The sequence below is a fragment of the Tachypleus tridentatus genome, chromosome 12, assembly GCF_004210375.1.
Source record: "Tachypleus tridentatus isolate NWPU-2018 chromosome 12, ASM421037v1, whole genome shotgun sequence".
NCBI lineage: Eukaryota > Metazoa > Arthropoda > Merostomata > Xiphosura > Limulidae > Tachypleus > Tachypleus tridentatus.
In genome coordinates this window covers 111,559,797-111,584,747 of record NC_134836.1, presented here as the reverse complement: position 1 = coordinate 111,584,747, position 24,951 = coordinate 111,559,797, and the positions used below count along the sequence as shown (strand labels likewise).

Here is a 24,951-nt window from a genome sequence, read left to right as displayed (position 1 = left end):
AAAACCAAAAAAACACACACATACCTCGTTGAAAAAAAAAGAAAGTCAATATTTCTGGGAAGTACTGTACAAAGAAAAAGGTTCAGATGAAATAAACTGTAATATTTTTATATTTTAAAAGAAAGCGGTGCCTTCTATTAAAAACTAACAGTTTTTAAGAGCAAATTACGTAAATAAACATATAATCAAGCTCTCACGGACGGTTTTAGTGTTTTTGTTGTGAGGAGAGTATTTTATTTTTATTCAAATTGTGTACTGTGATAAAGAAACGGTTGCTGTACATACCAGAGTTATTTTTATGTCTGAATCATGGATAACCAAAACTGCTAAATTTTTAATGGATTGTTGTTTGTGGTATCGTTTACTAGATGGCGCGATAGTTTCTAAACGATCCAAATCTCTAGTGTTTTCGAAAAGTTCACTTCTTCTTCTTGGGTCTCTTATAAAAATCACGCAACTTTTGTGTGCGATTCTCTGTGTTGTCTTCTTAACCAGAATATATTATTTCGACCACATATATAGATAAATTCACGCTATGTCCATTACAGTAAGACGTATTGTGACATTTCTCCCTAAAGATAATCATATAAACTCGTAGGTGTTATAAATTACTTTTTGTTTTATTTCATGAAGCTAATTTCATATAAAAATATATTCGCGTTAAAAATAAATATTTTAGTCAGGTTAGGCTTTTTGGTTAGCGTGTCCAGAGGCCATTGGATGCGCTACAAAAATAACGGTCAAATTCCACTTGTCGATTAGACATGAGTGATGCAAGAGTTGACGGTATGTACTATTGAGTGAGTTACTTCTAGTCTGTTAGCTCAGAACTATGGACGTCTATATTCAGGCAGCCATTATGTAGCTTTTCGCGAAAATTTTGATCCAAACACAATATACAGTTAAATATACTCATCCAATAAGTTGAATGAAGTTTAGACCCTCGAATATCAGTAACATATACATTTCTCGTTTGAATTTGAAACTACGAAATTACTGAGTCAGTTTTCGATACAAACACTATATCAACTGAAGTAGTGCTGTTCTTTAGTAGGGAGTTCACTTGAAACATTTAAACACTCCTTAAATACGTATACCGGGTGGCCAATAATAACTTCACGATCGTATAACGCTAAAAGTTGGTGTTCGATTCCCTGCGGAGTACCAAGCAGATAGCCCAATGTAGCTTTTTTTCTAAAACAAATAACTGATTAATCTCTTTTGTAGCTTAACTTATGGATAATACGTTTAAATCATTCTTTGTAAGTTGTAAACGAGACAGAAATCTAACGTAACCTAAAAGAGGACTGGCACGTTTTAATAGGTGTTTGCCTACAGTATACTTCTTTGGCGTTGCAGTTTTCTTAAAAATAACTTATAATGCTATGGTTTGATTAAAATACAATAAATAACCATTGTTTCTATGGAATATTTTGAAAAGGGGTGAAGAGATAGACAGATAGAACAGATATTATATGTCTCTTCATAGACTGAATATAACATTGATTTTAAAGAAGTCCGTAATAAAACTGTAAAAACGAGTTAAATTTTAATACATTTTTATTCTGATAAACTGGCTTTGTGTTTTGTGGCGCAAAGCAACTAGGCTATCTTTCGACAAACTGATGATGTAAATTGGTTGTTTAATTTATTGGTTTGGAATATTTTGTAAAGTGGTTATTTCGAGGTGAAGAGATAGTTTGGTTTGAATCTCGTGCAAAGCTACACGAGGGCTATCTGCGCTAGCCGTCCCTAATTTAGCAGTGCAAGACTAGAGGAAAAGTAGCTAGTCATTATCACCCACCGCCAACTGTTGGGCTACTCTTTTACCAATGAATAGTGGGATTGATCGTCACATTATAACGCCCCCACGGTTGAAAGGGCGAGCACGTTTGATGTTACAGGGATTCGAACCCGCGACACTTAGATGACGAGTCAAGTGCCTTAACCAGGGTCTATGACTGACGTGAAGAAAGATACTGGGTTAGTACAGAAATACATAAACTGCTAATGTTTTTTTTTTTTTTTTTAGTGTTGGAACAACTGTTCCCAGAAAAAAATTGATTAAGATTGAATGAATAGGGTCAAATCTCTCATAATCACTTGGTAATTTGTCATATTATTAGCGGAAATATGAAAGACAGAGCCTTAGGGCATTTCTAAAACTCCCTGCACACGGCTGATGTCACTAGATAGCGTGTCGACAATAGTTTTAGAAATTTCCAGCCACACTTTCTATGGGAAAATCTCGAAATATCTAATCGGGTAACCACTCATGAAAATATGCGAATAGCATAAGAAAAAGGTAACCACATTCCAAAACTGACCATTAACACATTGTACAATCAATACATGTAAGTGCGACAGTGGAAAATTTTGGTAAAGAACAGATTACCACCTTTCTAAACTAAATGGAAAGAAATATTTGGCATGTTTCAAATACGACATAGGTAAACTTAAGCATGTAATTGGTTTTAGGTAAGCCTAAAGGACAATTGCTGGACATTGTGCTAAATAAACATAATACAAGTTGTTAATATTGGTTTGTTTGTTTGTTTTTTTGAATTTCGCACAAAGCTATTGGGCTACTCTTTTACCAACGAATAGTGGGATTGATCGCACATTATAACGCCCCCACGGCTGAAAGGGTGAACATGTTTAGCGCGACGGGGATGCTAACCCGCGACCTTCGGATTACGAGTTGCACGCCTTAACGCGCTTGGCCATGCCGGGCCTGTTAATATTGGTACTGTTAATAATGTGTTGTATTTGTGAACTGAATAACAGTGTGTCTGTCTGTTAACATAGTGTATAATATAGCCCCCCTAGTGCCACAGCAAAATGTCTGCGTACTCACACTGCTAGAAACCGGGCTTCGATACTCGTGGTGGGCAGAGCACACATAGTCTGTTGTGTAGCTTTGCGTTTAATTCCAAACTAAACAAAAAAACATCTAATATACATATATATAATGGCAGATTGGTTGCTACATGTCTCTGCACCTACGTCTGATACGTGGAAACCAAACTCATGTTGGCTAACTTAATGTTAATCTGAGATTTAAATCAACCGATTTTTATCCAGGTTGTTGAAAGTCGCGTTAGTTAGGAGAACGGTTTTCACATCACAGTTGTAACGTACACACACGCAGATCGTTAAAAAGTTCCCATCTACACGAAAATACGGCAAGCGACGAACGAACTGTAATTTTACATGTTCAAGGTTCTGTCCACCGTCTGTAAAGCCAAAAACAGAACAATTCTTTGTGTCTGTTAAAAGATGGAAGTATTGAGAGGCATGTTCTCGCGATCCTTAGAATAGATTGTTTACTTTAAACAACACCTACAGTGTCATAACGACAGCAGAAATCTATTACGTTAGCAGTGTAACTGGTTGTAATTCGTAAGTACACGAAAGCCGAGCGCAACCAGTCACACTGGCGAAGCAGTTCTTACCAACTAAACATAATGAAGGCGGAATCCAGTTTTAAAACACGATGACGGTGTACATCACACTGTGCATGTTTAAAAGTAGGCAGAACATAAATATAAAAAGTACATGAGGTGGAAAAGTGAGCCTATAAATTACACACCCGTACATGTAATTATAGGACTGTATCTGTTACAGACGAACGTGTAATTGTGGGGTGAGAGGCGCCTCCCCTTAGTCCATTCCATCGTTCAGTGTAAAGCATACCGCGCGAACCCTCGAGGATTTGATATATTAATTACCCTACACTTTAACTGCTACCAGGGGTCAGACAAGATTTCAGTAATCGGCCCGAGCTTCTGTCTCTACCGTGTAATTGCTAGTGGCCTATAACTTAGCCATCAGCTCTGTTTGATAGTCCAAGCAGAAAACCTCGCAAACAGGCTGGAATACGGTTCACAGATTCGTTGTCATTTACACGGAACTTATTAAAAGGAAAAACGTTCTGTATGCCACGCGCAGCTCGCGGCCTCAGATTTCGTAACAGTTATCACAAACTGTTATTATAAATCAAACTGTGTATGCAGTTTTGATTCCACGTGTGTCACCGCACCCCACGGGAAAGAATTTTCAAATGTTTTTACACGATTCATTTTGATGTTTACTTTTGGCGTGTGCATGTTATTTAGGACGTGACCGTATTCGCGTAGTTTAAACATGGAGAAAAACGGTCTTTTCTAAAGGATTGATACATGAGAACTATAGTTATGACTATTTTATTTGAATTAAATGTCCAAACAATCGACTTATTCGTTTTTCTTTTGCTCTACACATATAATGTAAAACAGAGAAAGGTCTATAATTCCACTGGGTCGCTATAATAAAGATCGTCTTTGAATATAATTTGTTCTTGACAAAATAACTCAAGTTTCATGGAGAGTGCGTTTGACAACTGGGAAAAAGTTTGAGCTAGATTATATTCACTAAAGCTCTTTAACAATAGTTTACTTTGTGTTTGCGTGTGTCACGTACGAATTTGTTTGTTTGTGCGACTTAAACTGAATCCCAGCTTTCAGTGAACAGACAAACTTTTTTTCATTACATTTCATTCAATTAGAAAATAAAGACTTAGTTTGCTTGTTATCGGTAAACGCAAAAGTTACTCACTGCGCTGACCACCACGGGTATCGAAACCCAAATTTAGATCTAGTTTGTTGAATGTTAATAATTACTAAGCTACACAAACATTTACACATAACTAACAAAGTAAAATGACACTAGTTTATTCAATTTAAATGTTGCCTTCACAGTGTAACCACGCTAGTACAGCGGTAAGTCTACGGATTTACAACGCTAAAATCATAGGTTCGATTCCCCTCGGTGGGCTCAGCAGATAGCCTGATGTTGCTTTGCTATAAGAAAAAAAAACACACACACACCTACAGAGGGGAACCTCTATCAATATGACCCGGCGTGGCCAGGTTGGTAGATCGCTTCACTCGTAATCTGAGGGTCGCGTGTTCGATTCCCCGTCGCACCAAACATACTCGCCCTTTCAGCCGTGAGGGCTTTATAACGTAACAACCAATCCCACTATTCGTCGGTAAAAGACTAGTCCAAGAGTTAGCGATGGGTGGTGATGACTAGCTGCCTTACCTCTAGTCTTACACTTAAATTAGGGACGGCGAGTGTAGATAGCCCTCGTGTAGCTTCGCGTCACGTTTAACAAAGGCGGAAAGAACAACGAAACTTCGCAGCAAGGGTAGGATATTACAGTAATTTTAAAGAAGTGTCATCTATCGTAAGAAGGAGATTAACACTCAATGTTTTCGTTTTATTTTAATCGAAATGAGTCCAGGCTTATCGTTCGTTTAAAAGAAACATGCTAAATTGTAGGTATTTACCACGTTCCTTGTCATTTGTCCGTTAAGGATTTTCGGTCGAAGATATGTAAAACTAGTATTTCAGATCTATCTTTCGTCTGCAAGAAGGTATTGTCCAGGATAATCGAGTTCCATATCAGAACTTCCGAAGGTCGCAGGTTTGTTTCCCTTTTCCGAAAATATTCGCCCCCTTTTAGCCACGAGGAAGGAATAATGTTACAGTCAGTCCTACTATTCGTTGGTAATAAGAGTACCCCAAGAGCTGGCGGCGAGTGATGTTGACTAGTTGCTATTTCTCTAGTCTATATTTTCAAAATTAGGGTTAGATTTGTTTGGAATTAAGCACAAAGCTACACAATGGGCTATCTGTCCTCTGCCCACCGAGGATATCGAAGCTTGATTTCTTGCGGTGCGAGACCGAAGATATACCGCGTTGCCACTAGGGGAGCTCGAAATTAAATACGGTTAGCACAATTAGCCCTCGTGTAGCTTTGCGCAACATTCATAAAACAAACCAGAACTCGTCTGCTAAAGTTGAAAACAGCAGTCACACATTTGTCCGAAAAAAAACAAAAAACACACATATGCAGAACAGAATTTTTGTTTACCTCTTCCAAGTGTTTGCAAGCGACTTCTAGTAATATTCCGAAAACGAAATACACGCAGTTACACCAATAAAATAAAAAAAATTCAATTAAAAATGCGAATTACAAATAAAACTGCAAATAATTCTCATGTACTAAGTAACGTTAAATAGAAGTTATACTGGATAGTTGGTTCGTCAAGTTTAAGATGAATTGCTTCGTGGTTAGACATTACTTCCCCCATTACATGAACCGATACGAAAAACAATAACAAATGTAAGGTTCTAACTCTGAATATTTTTTTATCCGCGGCATAACGGTTCGTAGAATGGCTTAGAGATGTGTTTTTGATTTTTTTTTTTTTAAGTACAAACGTTTAACTCAAAGCTCCACCTTTTGAGCGATTTGAGATCTAGTTACAGCCGCGGCTATTCAGAATTCTCTCTTCTTCTTCTTAAGTTGATAAACAAAGAATTTTAGCTACCAACATTCAAAATCACAGTATTCTTATTACGAAAGTAATATTTCGTTTGTATTATAATAATACGGTAAGTTTTGTATTATTTGTGTAGTAACAAACTTCAAAGCCTACTGTTGCTTTTATACCAGACATATGGAGACGCTTTTTAAAACAGTTTTTAGATTTTATCAAAAAAATAAAGATGTTTGTAACTTTGTTAGAAATTTATCTTGCTTGAGAAATCACTGTATTGGGAGTTGTTGTTTTTTAAGTCTCCGAAAATAAGCGATTGATAAATGTTACATACATGATTGTTACGTACTAGATCAAACAAACAGTCATCATTTGTTAACTGCTACTGAGAGTTGTTAAAAACTAGATCCAGAAGGCAGTAGCAGTTGTCAGGGGTAGTAAACAGAATAAAGTTTGTGGAAGACTACAACTACAAACTGCTGGTAAAATGACAGTACCGATTTTAGACAACTGATAACAAAGAACTAGAGTCGGTCAGTACAAAACCAGCATTGAACTTCAACTGTCGAAAAAAAGCTTTGAACAGTAGAGGTAACGACATTTAGAAAGAGTTGATACAAGAACAGCACTGGAAAGTAGTTATAACAACAGTTTTGAAAAGTAGATGTTACGATAACCATTAAGAAACGAAACAATGACAGATTCAGACAGTATGTATAATGATAGCTGGGAGTGTTGTTATAATGACTCAAGAGGTCAGTTGATATGACAAATACAGAATATTTAATACAATGAGAGTCAGAGTTCATAACATAATGGAACAACTGATATAATGTTAAGTGTAATATTTCGTGCGACGGAAACGTGACAATGTAAAGAGATGGATAAATATAACTAAGATAACACATTATAGAGACATAGTTCATTGTATGTTGTTGTGGTTTCCTTACAAACATGAACGGTACAGTAATATATGTGAACTGCTAAACCCCAATAGCATGTTGGTTTTTATTTGGTCACATACAGGAATGGAACAAAATGAACCTACAAATAAGTAAACATATTCAGCGTTCTCATAAATGTACAAAAGAAAATACGAAAGTCTTAATAAACTCATGTCTTTATTCGTAAAAACGTGATGAAACACAGATCTCTGAGCAAACTAAAACCAATAATATTCATTTCCACAGAAGTCAGCACAGAGAAAGCAGAGTTTTCTGAAAAATAAGGAAAAACGTTTTTCATAAAATAACTGGATTTCATGAAAGATTAAAACAACCAAGTCTCATGTCAATACTTACAATACGTCGTGCCAAATCTAACAGTACACAGATTAAGTCAAAACTACTAAAGTCCACTGTGTAACGACAAGGCCAAGCGTGCAGGCTTACATTTAGTTTGTACTACCTGTTTATAGGTTATGTCACGTACACATCACTAGTAAATGTTTACGTCCAGACTACTGATCTGTGTAGCGTTCCCTCTATGCTATTTTACGATGTGTATCGTATCAAAACTATCAAGGAATGTTACGTCATTTAACATTCCTACGAAAAGTGGGGCCTAATAGGCCCCAGAGCAACTTGAAAGGTTATTAATATTAGGCTAATAAATTTGTATTTAAATGAAATTGCCATTTCATTTGATTTCATTTCATTAAATATCATTTAAATTTCATTTAAATACAAAATTATTAGCCTAATATTAATAACCTTTCCAGTTGCTCTGGGGCCTATTAGGCCCCACTTTTCGTAGGAGTGTTAACTGACATGGTACACACACAGACTGTGCACGTTTATACGATACAGTTTAAGTAAAGAATTTAAAAGTTACATGTTGGTTTTCCTTATCTAGTCTAATACAGAACGAGTAAGTGATTTGGCATGCTTTATTAAAACTGTCAGAACAATACGTCCTGATTTAAGCCCTACCTATATAAACAGATATTTATATAAACATTAGCTGTGGAATTAATAACTCTTCCCAAAATATGTAATCACTTAATAGTGTTTATCAGTGGCAACTTAATCAAACATTGTTTGTAACAGCCGCCCTATATTAACTATTAGAAAACTAGAAAAAACGTAATACGAAAACAAATTTGCATTAAAATGTATTTAAACCTAGAGGAACTATCACATTCATTTATTAAGGTTACAGCGGTAACTCACAAAGCGATATCTTTTTCTACATCTCAAGATTAAGTTACACGCTTCATAGCTTTCAGTACAGTGTCACCACGTGCTAGAGTTACAACTTTCAAACTACAGTTGCACAAAATATCCACATTAGTTTCCCCAAACTCCTGACGTGTAGTTGCTGTTTCTCTGTAATGCTTCAGTACTTGACTTACCCATTACTCGCTAGGGAAAATATTTTGGCACCCATAATAATCTTGGTGAAGTGTCCTACGAGACAGGGGAGGCGTGACGTCACAGGGTGCTCCAAACAGGGTCTTACGCCAGGTTCCACGAGAGCCATCAAACATCATTGGATTGGACATTTTAATAGCACGTTGACTCGCCTGGTTAAAAAAAAAAATATACATTTCTACAGATCGCAAACCACACATACATACACACACACACACACACACACACACACACACACACACACACTGACGATACCTGAACTTAGGTTTGTGTCTTATATCTGGTAGTAACTGCTTTTGAGATGGGAACATTTTCTTGTAGAGTTTGGCCTAATATGAAAATTTCCGATAATGTTTGCTCACGAGATGGGAAACTAATAATATTTGCCCTCGAGACTATAACTGATATTATCAGCAGTTAAGGTGGGACAACTCTGATAATATGCAAAATTTTGATACTGTCTGTACTTAAGATAACTGATGACGTATTCATTTAATTATTAAATTCAGACTAACAAATGCTACCCGTCCCTCTAGATCATTAAACAAAGTAATGAACAACTGTAAGCACTTCGTAAAGACTAGTGTTGAATGAATGAGTACTGTATTAAAATACTTAGAATATGATTCAACTAGTTCTTACAACCTTATTATTTACTTTGGACTGTCATAACCATATCAATATGTCCCTCTATAAATTGCTGCCATGTGAATCTCGAATTTTGTACAGAATATTCCCCTTCAAAATCCCCAAAGTTTTCCACTGATTAGTGAAAGGTACTGTAGGAGGTTTAACGCGACATAAATTTCTGTTTAATTAACTATGACAAATATTTAACTTTTTTTTTTTTTTTGTAGCTGTTAAATGCCACGTGTGTATTATCAAAACTGTCGCCCTCTAGCTAAATATTCCTGAAACTTCATAACTGACTACATTGTTGCCACGCGTTTTATTTTTTCCTGATTGCTTAATCCACCAGGTATTCCATATAACAATTAACGTTAATCTGTTTTGTTCTTTAGGAGAATTTGGAATCTCAAGAAAGTCATCGTAACTTGATTTGTTTCCAGCAAACACTTCGTACAGCTTTTATTGTTTTGCTGTATACTAAAGGTCAGGAATGGCTGTCGCTAATTCTGAATTATTGACCAAAGGTAGGAAAATCCAACCAGCGGCATCCGTCACCGCAAAGGCTTTGTGCAACGCTTTGAACCGAATAACGGAAATGGTTTACTTGTATAAACAGCTTACAGCTGAACGAACAGTAGAACCACTTCTCGAGCCTTCGATATCTATTTCAATACGCTAGCCACTTGGCCACACCCTATATATACCTTTAAGACAATACAGTCATTAGCGAGACTGACTGACCTATACTCGTAAACACATTTAAAAAGTATACACAGAAGTTTTCAAACCAAATTAAAATAATTATGTACATACATTTGAGAACTCTTTTTACGTTTGAAGGTTTTAATGTACGGGTTTGAACTCCTGTTTGAAGTGGAATAAGATGAACATTTAGAAAGTTCTGTTAAAGTTACAGAGTGGGTGGAATTTCGGAGTTGGCGAGCCACGTTCATATCCATGTGATACTATAAAAACTAACCACGCACTTTAAGAGCAGCAGTCAGTCCATTAGTGTGGTTGGTTGGTTGATTTGATATTTTATAGCACAAAGCAGCCAGGCCATCTGGGCCAAACATCTGGTAAAAAGTTAAAGTAAATTTAGTAAAATTCATAAAAAGGAAATTAAGGTAAAACAAGACAGTTTAAAATATAAATAGCATAAAACCAATGTTTACATATTGTCTACAGCAGTAAGAGAAAAACTGCAGTAATACAAATTGTAGAGGACTTTCTGTAGCATAACTATAATTATCATAACTCGCCAGGTAGACAAATGGGTAGTTCAAACATCAGCATTAGTCACCTGAAGTTGGCGTTTCCAGTCCTGGTTCCCAGTTATTTGATGTTACGGCCATTTTCTAATTTCAAATCGAAATAGATGGACCGTGATTCTTAAAAGGGAATCGCATTAAAAAGGTCTAATGTATAAATTTAAAAAAACTTAGAGAGCATTAAAAAGATTAATAGCCTTTAAAAAAACTAAAAACATTACCAAGGTGGACAGTGTCACCATCACCAATAACACTGTTTAACGTTATGGACAAACCTTGGGACAGAACATTTTAAAATGGTGCCACTGTTGAGAGTCATAACGACAAGACAGTAAAATGTGGCTTATTGTGACCTGAGTGTTACACAGACTACACGTTGGTGCTTCAGTTCCAGATAAAAGAAAACGATGAGTTAAAAAACTGTGACCAATGCGTAGTCTAGTTAGAACAACTTCCTCTTTCCGATCCTTACGGAAGCAAGACGGCCAAAGTCCAATATAGGGTTTTATTTGGAAAAGCTTGTTTTCACGTTGCTAATTCCAAGTCGACTACCAACTGGAATGGAGCCGAGCCTTGAATACAGGACCATAGTCCACGTATGGGACATGCACAGAGGTGATAGTGCCAGAGAAGATGGATTTAGCTGTGGTGTCGGTGAGCTCCTTCACTAACGTGGCCTGGTATAAAAAACAACAACAACAAAAAAACTGGATAGAAGTAGATGTTAAAGAGAAATGGGCCAGTTGGTTTTGAATATCGGTGAGAACAGGGCGTGAACGAACATGAAATGGTTCCAGGGCCAGTAGAGAATTCAGCAAGTTAGTATAAATAGTGCAGTTTGAGTACTGCTTAGTTACTATGTGATCCAGGGCAAGAGAAATGGCATACAGTTCAGCAGTGAACACAGAAACTGTAGAGAGGATTCTGCACACAACCACCAAACTACAACAAACCATGGCAGAGCCCACAGAGTCACCTGATTTCGAACCATCTGTATAAATAGGAATGGAAAGATGGTTCGAAAGATGTGCAGCAAATAACAGACAGTGTTTCCAATTAGGAGCATCTGCTTTTTACAAATGACTTAAAGATAGGTCACATTTGAGGACTGTAAGAAGCCATGGTGGGATGGGCTGACCAGTGGATAAAGCAATGTTATCCAAGAACAGACCCAATTCATCCAACTGTGCCTGGATACGAATACCAAAAGGAGCAATAGCAGATCGTCTGTTTTGAAAAAGTATGGCCCACTGAGGAAGGAAAACACAACCCCAGGTGGGATGCTCTGGTAATGAATCAAAGAAGTAAAGATAGCTCAAAGCAAAGAAGGTTCATGAGACAGGTGAACTGAACTAGAAAGCCCCAGGCAGAGCCAAAGTCCTTGATGAAAGCATCCCCAGTGCAGAGCCAAAGTCCTTGATGATGAATGGGGTCCAGCATCTTCATAGCCGAGGTCCTGGCAGAGCGAGACCAGTGATCCATAGTAGAGTTTCAGTCGAATAAGAGCACAAAATATCTTTAGCATAGAACATCGATTTGCTCCCCAAGTGCTGGGGAGAAGGCATGGAGGATGTTCAGTGCTCTTGTACATTTGATCTGTAGCGGCTTGATGTGTGGTATAAAGGTCAGCTTATGGTAAAAAATAAGCCCCAAGAATTTTGTCTCTGGGACCACAGGCAGCACATCTACACTAATACGGAGTTCAGGATCAGGGTGAATACCCCGTTGATGGCAAAAGCGCATGGAAACAGTTTTAGGGGGAGAGAGAAATTAAAGCCATTTGCTGTAATCCACTTCAATAAACGATTGAGGGCAGTTTGTAGTTGCTACTCAATATACCTCATGTTCCACTACTTATATGAGATGTGAAAGCCGTCAACATAGAGCCCGTTGTTCAGTCCTGGCATTAATATTCATACTAAAAAGTGTGGCACTCAAAACACAGCCATGAGGGACTCCAAGTTCCTGTAGAAAAGAAGAGGAAAGTGTTGAACCCACATGAACTTGGAATTTCATGTCCATTACAAAATTTTTGATAAAAATGGGCAAATGGCCACGTAACCCTTATACATGGAGGTCTCGCAAGATGCTATACCTTCATGTTGTATCATAAGCCTTCTCAAATGTCAAATAATATTGATACAAGATGTCATTTGAGAAAGGCTTCTCTGAATGATGTTTCAAGTTGAATCAGGGAGTCCACAGTGGAGCACTGTCCTCGGAACCCACACTGGGTGGGCAAGAAAAGGTTGTTTGATTCGAGGAACCAAACGAGATGAGCATTAACCATCATCTCTAAAGTCTTACACAGACAGCTCGTCAAAGCAATTGGATGGTAGTTTGGAGGAATCTTGGGATTCCTCCCCAGCCTCAGAAAAAAGTAGGACAATTGCTTGACACCAGACACCAGGAAAATCCTTCTACCGCTAGACCTGGTGAAAAATAATCAGAAGAATAGCAAGAGAAGCAGGAGATAGATGGTGCAGAATTTCATAGTGTACATCATCAGGTCTAACCAATGTACTGCCAGACTGATGAAGGGCCAGTTTGAGTTCCACCAGGGTAAAGGAACAATTATAGTCATAAAAACAATCAGCTCCAAATGAAAGAGGTGATCGCTCTGCCCGAGTCTTGATGACTAAGAAGGTGGAGGAAGAAGCAGAAGTGCTTTCACCGAGAGTATTGCCGATGCTCTGGGTATCAGTTGCTTCCTGGCCATCAGAGAGAAAGAACGTATCTTGTCCCATATGACTTTGGAACTGGTGGTAGAAGATACGTTGGTTGTGAACATAATCCAAGATTCCTTGTGGCTTTGCCGTCTTACCCACCGAGAACATGAACGGGTGTTCTGGAAAGCAATAATAAAGATATCGTGGAAACGTGTCGAGGTTTTAGGAATACATTGCACAGCTGCTTGTATAATACAGTCAGTTACTGTTGCCACACAGTCGTCTATTGATGACTTACAGACAATTGCTGGATCAAGTTCTGCAAGAGCAGTGGATGAGGGCCAGTCTCTCTCAAAATTATAGGAAAATGATCACTGCCTCGTAGATGATTGTCAACCCTGCAATAAAAATGGGAGAATAGTGAAGGGGAGCAAATTGAGAGATCAATAGCAGTAAAGGACTGACTAAGTGCATGAAAATAAGTAGAAGAACCAGTATTGAAAAAGAGAAAGATTGTTATCAGAGAGCATACACTATGGAGAAACCCCTCCTATCAATATCAGCACTTCCTTAGAAGGAATGATGTCCATTAAAGTCCTGCAGGATTAAAAAAGGGAGACGACCACTGTTCAATGAGATCATCAAGGTCTGATTGATCACATGTCTCTCTAGGTGACAGGTAGAGAACAAACAGTGATGGTATGACCCAAGGAAACACGGATGGCTACAGCCTCCAAGGGTGTGTCGATTGGCAAAGACAGGGTGGGCACATGCTGATCAACCAACAGTGTCACCCCTCCATGCACTCGTCCATTACACAGCCTGCCATTTCTGTACAAAGAAAACCGTTGAAACGTGACTGTATCGGAAGGTCTCAGAAATGTTTCCTGTAAGGAAAGACAAACAGGATGGCAGGAAGCAATCAATGTTATTATGTCATCCAGATTAGAACGTAAACCTCGACAGTTCCATTGTATCAGGGTGGCCATTTCTATTTACATGTAGGCGAATTGGGTGGAGAACCATTCTGTTTACGACCACGTCTTTTTTCCTTAATGTCCTTATTCGAGGGAGGTCTATCGACCTTCATGGATCCTGCTTTGGGTTGATTGGGCAGGTCATACCTGTTGGAAGAGGATTCCAGAGACTGAGGACGTGAACGAATGATTGTTTTCCCCATTTGGGGTAAGAGAAGAAGATGTATCCAAGGAAATGCCTGAATCTGGAACCAAAGGATGTGGATTTTGAGGTTTGTTGGAATGTATGTGATGGACTGAGATAGGTGTTGAAGTTGATTCATCAACAATTTAACGATGGAGGTTAAAAAAAACTTTTCATTTGGTTTGAGAACGATTATTTTGTAGACACAGAGATCTGTCTGCACTCCCACTGTAGTTGTGGAATAAAATGCAGCAGCATACGTCTGAGATGAAGTGGTAAGTAGTAACTATCGAGCCTCATGGGAAGGTTTTGAATCGTCTTTAAACACTGCACCTCTTTTTATTCCAACCACTTAGGGCAACAATGAAATTATGATGGGTGAGAGCCATTATAATTAATGCAATGAGGGTCCGTTTCACACTTATAGATAGGCATCGTGATCCTTGTCACCATAAGGAGCACACGTCAAGGAACCACGACATGACGTATTCAGAATCGCTTACACTGGAAACATCTAAGAGGATTTGGAATGTATGACCATACCCTGCAATTAAGATAACCAGCCTTGATGGTGGTAGGTAGACGAGGTGTTGTAAAATGTCAGAATGAGGATAATGGTCAGCATCGTAATTCCATCTTTGTGAGTGGAGATACGCCTCAATGTAGAAATTCCTTAGGTGGAGAAGATCAGCAAGAATCTCCGACTCGGGGATGTTCTTCAAATCCCTCTCAACAATAACTCTTCGTGACGAATGCAAAGTAACATGAGGCATAAACTCAATAGGTATACCCCCCCCCCAATCACCTTTGAATGCAAGAGGAGTTCAATGTGTTGAGATATGGATGTTTCCACCAATATGTCACCAGATCGATGCTTCTCTACTGACTTTGGAGAGTCAGCAAGTCCCTCTAGTCCCTTCTGAATAAAAAAAGGAGAGGCATTTTCCCTAAAGGTTTGTCTGAAAGTGAGTGCAATATAAGAAAATGAGGTACAACAGGTGGTACAGATGTTGAAGATTTCTGCTCAGAATCTTCAAGACATGATCGTCTACCTATGGACTGTTTTTATCACTATTTTATTCAAGTTTTTATTTAGAGGATCCATAATAAAAAATGGAATATGTCGGTGCCCACTGACACCACGTACCATGGAGTCCGACGAGGGGACGCACTATAATATGAAACAAGGACAATGCAGCAACGCCAGGGTTTCGTGAACACTATACACAAACACCAGCATCAGATACAATGTCCACAACACCTGCTGAGTACATCCAACGCTGGTACTTGGTTGACCCTAGCCAAAGTAGACCAGCCGATTGACTCAACAGGGGCTACCTCAAGGCCGCCCGTCTACTGGAATTCAAGGTCATAGTGGTGTGTTAGGGTTGGACCCCTCAACCACCAGGATCCTCTCCTCCCCTTCACGGGTCGCCACGCACGGTAAAGACGTGGGTGAATGTTTAGATCCCAGAGGTAAACTGAAAGAACAGAACCTTCCCTGGGAGGTCCCCTTACCACACCGCATACAGGAATCCACACCGAGGGGCCCTTAGCATGGATGGTAGGAAGATGCTGGCTGAATTTCTTCACTCTGGTTCCGTTACAATGATATATATTCAAAGTTTTTTTTTTTAATTTTCTTCTCTAAGTCACACAATTCAGTGTTACCTTGGTGATAGTTTCATACTTGTGTTACGGATTGATATGTTTAACTAGGGTTAACTGAAAGATTAAAAACGTGTTTGACTTAAAGTTGAATAAACACAGGCCTACAAATAAGTATTTTATATACAGTGTAACCCCCTCCCTAAGGGGCCACCCCTTGAAAGTGGTCATTCAATCATAGTCCCTTTTTTTGTTTACATAATCCCTAATTATGTACAGTGGAACCCCTCTAATCAGGCCAGTTTGTCTCAGTCCCGAAGGTGGCTGCTTTAGAGGAATTCCACTGTATTACAGTAGAGAACAAAATGTTATCGTGGCTAGCTATTGAAATAACATTTTAAGGGGTAGTTATTTCCAGAGAATCGGTTTGTTTGACCAGACGTTTTGATAGAATGTTTCTATTCGATTATTCCACAACTGGCCTGATTGAAATGTTCTTATCTACTCTTCAACTCACTTGGTATACTTGGTCCACGCAGGAGTTTTGATGCCCAAAACTGACCCAATGCTTGGTCAGTTCTGCTTGCCAAGAATACTCTCGCTCGTTGCCGCTGGTGAAAACCTGGACATTCACGTGTCTCGTGGAACGGTTAAAAGATTTGACCAGTTGACCCGAGAAACTCTGGTCAGCAATGATGAGAACATGGCGAGCTGAACAGTTTTCCAGATCCTCCATAATCTCTCCCACTGTGAGCGTTTCGTCCTCTCTCACCTGAAAACACACATGTTGACACATTGTAATACCCTGAACACCTCAACCAAATCGTATTACACTCAGTGTTATGGAGTCAAATTCTACCAGTACGTACGTTCATAAAGTGTTTCCTAAGTAACACATTCAAACAGTTTTGGTCTTTTTGTTTTAAGTGTTGATATTTTAAAAAATAGAATACCTAATGACACTCACCCAACGAAGGCCACACGGGTGGTCGAAACGTTCTAAAAAGGAGACAAAAACAGATGAACAATCCACACAACCCGAATATTTGGACTTATTTAAAATGTACAGTGGGCTTCCTCTTCTTACAGAAAGTCGTCTTGTTAGTACTTAAAATGTACAGAGTGATGCAAAATTCGCACACCATCATGACATTTAAGTCTGTTTTTGGGTTTCGTCAACTTTCTTATTTACAGTAATAAAACTGGTTAGTTCTCATTATCCAAACTGGTAGGAGAAAATCCTAAATTGAATAAGGAGCATGTGGCAACAGAATCTGATTTGAGACATTCTGGATAGAAGATTCCTTATTAGGAGATAATCAGGCAGTTGTAAGGGAAAAGAAAAAAAACAACAACTTGGAAAACACATAGGATGGTGCGTCAATTTTGCCTCAGCTTCTGTAAACACAGCGCAATATTTGTCATATCAAGTACGCGTAAGCCAACCAACTTGCAAAAGATTTTTTATTTTAATTTCGCGCAAAGCTACACGAGGGCTATCTGCACTAGCCGTCCCTTATTTAGCAATGTAAGGCTAGAGGGAAGGCAGCTAGTCATCACCACCCACCGCTTCAACTTAAAATAAATGTCGTTCATTTCGACTTGCTCAAGAGATGGTTTGTAAATATCTAGGTCCAGAGAGGAAAAAAACAAACAAACTAAAACGCTTAGTGTAGAAGTTAATTCAGGATCTTGAAAATGATGGGTCTGGATCTGGTGACAGTACGAAAATGTTGATAATCCACATCATTATAGAGGGCAGAAAGAAAACACCCTGACAACAAGGTTATTAACGGTCACGTGATATCTTGATTTCATCTCTACTGTGAGAGAGTTTATAAACTAAGGTTCCATAACTAAAGCAGCACCACATTTATATACCTTGGTCTTCACCACTGACAATAAGTCAACACTTAAGGTGTATCGTGCGCACTCTTAATTCCTGGTTCAACCACCGTGTGTTGGGAAACATAGAAATACGCGCTTTTTTCAAACAATGCTTCTTTTGAATTTTCGCACAAAGCTACTCGAGGGCTATCTGCGCTGATTTAGCAATGTAAGACTAAAAGGAAGACAAGTAGTCATCACCACCCACCATCAACTCTTGGGCTACTCTTTTACCAACGAATAGTGCGATTGACCGTCATTTTATAACGCCCTCACGGATGAAAAGGGCGAGCATGTTTGGTGCGACGGGGATTCGAACCCTCGACCCTTAGATTGCGAGTCGAGTGCCTTAACCACATGGCCATGCCGGGCGTTGCAAAATATATATATGCGTATATTATACCTGGCCATTTCCATCGGAGTCCCACAGTAGGCTGGTCCCGTCATTCATTGCTGGGCTGTTCAAATACATCACCAAGGTATCTACACACCGAGGGGAGTCGCACAGTTTCTTCACATGGTACCGTAATGCCAGTTTAAATATCGACGGGTACAGAGGGTGGCTTTCTCCTCCTATCACTGTAATTTGAAAGTTCTCTCTATATACATTTTTTTTTAAATATTTAGGCTTAAAAAGAGTACTCGTTAAAAACATATCTGATAAACTTTTTAAAATAAAATTGTGTACACTTTATTAAGTAATAAATTAAGTTCATTGAAACTAAAATCTAAAGCAAAACAAAAAGTTTTAAAAATCTCCCGAATACTCATAAATGAAATAAGGGTAAAGGGTTAAAGTGGTTACTGGCAATAACAGATGTACGGAAAAAACGAGTTAAAATGTAACGCGTAAACAGACTTTCTATAGTAATAATAATAATACACGATAGTAGATATTACTTCCACTGTCTAATTTCTACACGCTTTCCCAGTAAATGACCACCTAGCCATGCCGGGCCTTAAATGCGATTGTAACAGATAAACAGGAATGTTCTTAAGCAACATGTCTCCCGATAGAAGCAGATAGCCCGATATGGATTTGCTATAAGGAGTGTGTATTTTCTTATAGCAAAGGCACATCGGGCTATTGCTGAGCCCACCGATGGGAATCGAACCTCTAACTTCAGCGTTTTAAATCCGTAGACTTACCGCTGTACTAATGGGGGGCTTTACTATAAGAAGACACACTTTCAAAATGTATTTCAATATTATCATTCCACCTAGTGACTTTAGACTAAAGCCACGCTGGTCTCTTCGCCGTGTCTACCGAGAGGAATCGAACCCCAGATTTCAGTGTTGTAAATTTGTAAACATATCTCTGACCTATCGTAAGTCTTAGGGCTTAAAACGCTGAACATCTGGTTTAAGCACCTATGGTGGGCTTATGTTTTTTTGTTTGTACGTATAAAGTTTAGCAAAAAATTACACAATGAACTATCTGTACTCTGCCCACAGTGGGTACAGAAACACGATTTATAGGAGTATGTCCGCAAACATACCGCTAGGTCACTGGGCGGCCCCTGTGATGGGCATAGCTGAAGATGACCGAGGTTGAAACGTTGTTCTCTCCTTATCAATAAAAAAGTGTTAATACCCATACCAGCCGTTCTGAGATACGTAGCACAGATAAGTCATCGCGGAGCTTTGTGTTTACCAACAACAATAAATATATAATACACATTTTTTCTACCTTCGAAGTTCTCGACTCCATTGGCGAAGAAGATTTTAATGTTCCTCTTTGGGAAGCCAACGTTCCTCAACATGTGGAAGACAGACCGTAGATCATTCAATGACTCTTGATGACTGGTCAATCGACTCCAACCACCCGACAGTAGAACAGCCTGATCGCAGATCTCAGAAATTCGACAGCGGGTGTGTACCGTCTCGTGCGTCGTGCTGCATCGTTGTGTGTTCACGTGCAACGGGTCACAAGCAAGACGAGTAGTCTCATTTTCTGGCCGAAAAGAAGGGCACGGAGCAAAACCTATAACATAGTGGCAGATTGTATAAATCTAATTAGCCGTTAAAATAAATTAAAAACACAGTTAACAAGTGACCCATTACAAAAAGGAATTGAAAGCAGTCCTTTTCTTATCGTCCTCCGGCATGTCTAAGGACCTACAACGCTAAAATCCGGGGTTCTATTCCCCGAGGAAGAGAAAAGCAAATAACCCCATCTGCCTTTGTCCTAAAAAAAACACAACAAAAAAACACTTTTTTAAATAACTTTTCCTACTTGAATAGAAACATTAAGTTATTTATTAGGAAAACTTATGTCAATTTATTTCTTTTCGGTTAGTATTTTGAACAAAGCAGTTTAGGTGAGCGCAACGGAAACTGTCCGTGACTAATGAAAAGTTACTTAAGCCTGTACTGTCTTGTTGTGAAGCATATCCTGTGACTAGTGTAACACAATACCAGTCAGAGATTATATATCTACCTCCCCCGCAGCAAATATTTGAATTTTTCGTTTCAATGTGCGTCTGAAATTCGATCTTCAATACTCTCCCTCACAGTTGTAATAAACAAAACAGAAAAAATGCCCTATATCTCCATTTTAGAAATGTTTCAAAATGACTTAGAATCCAGACGTGGAAAGAACCGTCATATGGGGACACCGTATACCCTGTAAAACAAAAATCACGTAGGTCGGTTTATTACTTTCAAAAGGTACGTGGTGAACACGTAAGGATCCATATATAATACCCTCGTTCTTGAGATACACGATAACACCGAATAATAAAGAAAGTTCACTACATTGTACAGCTTGTTTAATTTGAATAAAAAGAGCCGTTTTGATAGCGCCACCCACCAGTTAGAATGTGCCATTCCGTTTACTATTCTACGACCGTAGATGGCGCACAGATTTTAACGAATGTAAAATAAGAGTATACGCGTTATAAAATTTTCAAGATTATGTTGATTACATTTCTTGTCTTCCCATTGTTAAATGACGCCATTTAACTTGGGATAAAGGAATAAGGAACGAGATTCGGGTTTATCATTTAAACTATTATTCTATGATTACGTTTAATAAGGAGAAGGAATTTAAAATTATTAATATACTTGTAGAATACACCAACATATAAAATAACATAAAAGTTTTACATCAATTTTATATACATGTATATTCGTAAATATTTTAAGCAATGTGAAAACTAGAATGTGAATTTAATGCATTTTATTACAAGAATCAAATTTACCAAAAGAAATAAAAGATGAATTCACAATTCAAAAGTCTAGAGGGCGAGTTAATGGCTCGTGATTAAATTACAAACTGGAAGGCCTAAAAATATTCACCTGGTACATTGTCGTAGCACCTGAGCTGCTGGTCCTCTTGCCCTCGAGGAGGATGGTCAGCTACGTGGACAAATGGAAGAAAGTTTATCTCACACCGGCGCACGAGGTTCCTTCGTCTTGACCTCCGACTCAGAAGATTACGACAACGGTTTTTAAGAGCAAGGGAGAGACAGTCGCCTTGCCCTTAAAAGAAGATTATATATATAAAAGTTTGCCAATTGTATGTAACAAAAATTACGATAATGATGACGTAATGACACTATGTTCAGTCCTGGATAACATGTTTACAAATAGATAATCAAATTTAAATTTACTTATGAATTACTAATACATATGTATACGTATATTTCTTATGTCATTTGAATTTGAGTAATAAACAGGTACGGCAATTTTAAAGAAATAACATTTTTAGTTAAGCACAATAAAGCCTTCAAATGAAAATTTCGAACATTGTAGGTTTATTTTAAAATGACTTTGAAGTGTTTACTCCTAATAATTACTTTTTTATAAAAACAAGAAACTAGAAACAATATCGTTTAAAAAATGAGATCGAATGTTACGTTTTAAATTCAGTTTAAAAGTTATACTTTTAGAAATGACGAAGTTTAAAATTGTCTTGTCGAAGAAAATATACTTTTAGGCCTTTGGTATAAAAGGGGTCGTAAAATACGGAAGCCTTCATTCCGGTCTAACAAATAGAAATATTTTTAAAACTGAAGAATGTTCCTTCAAGAAAATGAACATTTGGTTGCTTAAAATGCTCGACTGCAAACTAAAAAATAACCACGGCTGAAGATCACAAAGTAATTCTCCATCTCTTGCATATATCATCAAACTTCGAAAACAAACAAAGCTCTGAAACTCCAAAGTTAATACGTTTTGTAGTTTTTCTTTTTGGTTAAAAAAAAAACAAACTAAAATAATTGTGAATGTTTCGAATTAGAAAAATACGTTAATACTGAAACTTCCCTATAATTCCTTCTATAAATATTTTAAAATAATTTCCCATTTTTAATGCTATTCAACCTTTCGAGTATATTATGTCAAATAGCATACTTCGCAAATCGGAATTACCGTTTAATATTGGAAAACACAATAAGGTACAAGTATTTATATGATATCTAAAGAAATTTAAAGAAAAGTGAAAAATACAGAACTAGGGGACACAAATACAGATTTTGAGCAAGGTAGAGGACGTCTTCAGCTAAACAAATTTTATTTCTTAGATAGGGTGGTTTGCCTATGGAATGGTTTGACTTCGAACATTGTGGAAGCAGTAAATTTAAGTAAGTTAAAAAAAAAAAGCAACTTAAAAAGATATACGAGTGACAAGGGTTAGCATTATTTTAAGTTTGGCTTAGAGAATGGGGCAACCGGAATGGACCAGGAGGTCCGTTGTTGTTCGTAAACGTTATGTTAACTTACCGATATAAAACCCTCCGTTAATTCGACACTGCAGTTCTGACCATAACGTGTCCAAAAAGAAAACTACCACAAGATGTCCGAAGCTGGCATGAGGGTAAGGGTCAAGTACTAAGACCACGTTATGTGCACCTGACCGACTGAGAGCTCCATCGGGAAGGACAGCAGCCAACTGACCTCTGGACGTGGGACCGGCGGCGTACAGGTTCATCTGCTCCTGTGGCACTTGAACTAATTTTCGGCATTCTCTCTCCCTGGTCAGAAATACCTCCGTACAGTTAAGATTCCGAACAAAATTCACGGTTGCTTCAGCCCAGCGTGCCAGGCGAATCCAAGGATCTTGAAACTGAACATTTTCTGCCCTAGAAAGAGGTGTGAAAGTGACCGTGAGAGCAACAGGTATCCACGTTATTATCAGCACTGTCCGACCGAAAAATGTCATATTCGTGCGCTTGTTCAGTCCAATGGTCTAAATCATTCAGCTACTTGCCTTTCAATATATTGTTTGCTACTGTTGGTAGACAGGCGGTATTTCGGTAAAGCTGAACTATTCCGTGAATAATGGAGTAACCTTTCAATCTCCCCCTTCAACTGTCGCATAATACATGCGTCGAGAGGACTTCTGAGCATGACGCCACCAAACGTCTTTTTATGCTAAATTCTTGGCCAGAAACGCTAACACTTCCGTCACCCGATTATGGCTACTAACATCAAAGGCACCGCATGGCTCGCGGAATTACACTCGCGCTGCAAGTTGAACCCAAAGTTCTCACTCACAAACAGAATCAGCCGGTTTAACCCTCAGTTTTCGTAAAGTATCACCAACGTCCACTAATCACGTTAGTGATATGAACTTCATCGAACCAGTTTTAAATTGCTTTCATTCCTCTGTACGAGTTCTGTATCAGTGTCTAGAATTTGGAATTTTCTAGAAAACTGTACTTAACATTACTATTATGAAGGCGTGATTAAAATCAGAGATGTAGCACTAACTGTACTCCTACCTCGTTGTCCAGGGGGGGAGGTGTTTGAGGGCTTTAACACTAAAAATTGAGATTCGATACCCACGATGGATAAAAAACACGTAGCTCTATTGTATAGCTTTGCGCTTAACAACAACAAATAGTAAACAACGCACTAACTGTAAGAGGGGTGGTTTTATCTAATAGGATTACTATTACGTTTTCCATAATGTGGTTTTCTATGATAGAATTCCAAGTCATATAATAAAACCTGAAGTAGTGATGTTCCAGTTAGAAGTCGTTCTTTTTAACTCGGAAGACGACGAGTTTGTTAATATCACACGTAAACTATAGTCATGACATATTTTAATTCTTGCGTGTAAGCGAGACACCCTCCAATGACATTATAGTGTAGTTAAGTGAAAGGTTGACGTCACACAAATACCGATAACTTTTGATAGGATGCTAATTATGTTTCCAGCGGTTTGCCTCTCTTAACTGAAACAAAGAAACGAACATAATACGAAACGTCACTTGTGAAACTGATACGTATTGATTTTGTTTTGATCATTTATTATTTATTAATTTATTTATTATTTATTATTTATTATTAATTTTAAATAATAGTCCAGAAAAGTTTCACTTGTAGGTGAAACTCTTTTGGTACCTAAAGTTTTGTCAACTAAGACATTTTTTCAAAGGTATTTATATCATAAATTTCATAGCATTTACCAAAGTTTAAACAAATTATATCAGAAATTTAAGCGTGTTTATGACCTGTTAATTAGAATATATATATATATATATACACATATATATATATTCACTTATTTGTAAAATTAGTGAAGCTTTAGAATATTTTGGTTATGTTCGGAGTATATTTAGAAACATTAATATAAAGTGTATTCCAAATACGTTCTCTACTACATATCATGTTAACTGCAATTTTTAAGCATATTACGCAAAAAAGAAAAAAAACAACACACAGAAAAAAACAAGCTACAAGTTTCCCCAAGTAGTGCTTGGCAAATAATTCTAGTTTTCTCAGTTTCTCCCTAGAATTAAAAAAAAATACAAAAAAATTTATATCAAGTTTTAAGTTTCTAATATAAGGCAGGTAAGGTTTTAGGTTTGTGGTTTATTACGTAATAATGTCAAATTATTTTTAAAAATCACATCAGTAACGTTTCCGTAAATTTCTTATTAATGCTTTAATATATATATATGTATATAATTCATAATAATTGCTTAGACCTTCAATATCTATTAATTTTGGTTATTAATTTTTGACATTTGTTACATAATACTGTTGCAGCGTTATCACCTATTTATAATTAATT

General features: G+C 37.8%; 1 protein-coding gene across 2 annotated transcripts; it reads right to left on the bottom strand.

The window, feature by feature from the left end:
- Positions 1–7,301: 7,301 nt before the first annotated feature.
- LOC143234339 (uncharacterized) lies at positions 7,302–23,272 on the bottom strand. Of its 2 annotated transcripts, XM_076471624.1 has the most exons (7): positions 22,653–23,272; positions 21,228–21,410; positions 19,618–19,911; positions 18,331–18,506; positions 16,558–16,812; positions 8,683–8,853; positions 7,302–7,546 (listed from the first exon to the last, which is right to left on the bottom strand). In XM_076471624.1, the coding sequence occupies exons 1-6, from the start codon at positions 23,089–23,091 to the stop codon at positions 8,686–8,688; spliced, it is 1,515 nt and encodes a 504-aa protein (XP_076327739.1). In that variant the 5' UTR covers positions 23,092–23,272; the 3' UTR covers positions 7,302–7,546; positions 8,683–8,685. The 2 variants fall into 2 exon arrangements, with proteins under 2 accessions (XP_076327739.1, XP_076327740.1); XM_076471625.1 differs by lacking the exon at positions 16,558–16,812 and having other exon boundaries at positions 22,653–23,235.
- Between the last annotated feature and the right edge of the window lie 1,679 nt (positions 23,273–24,951).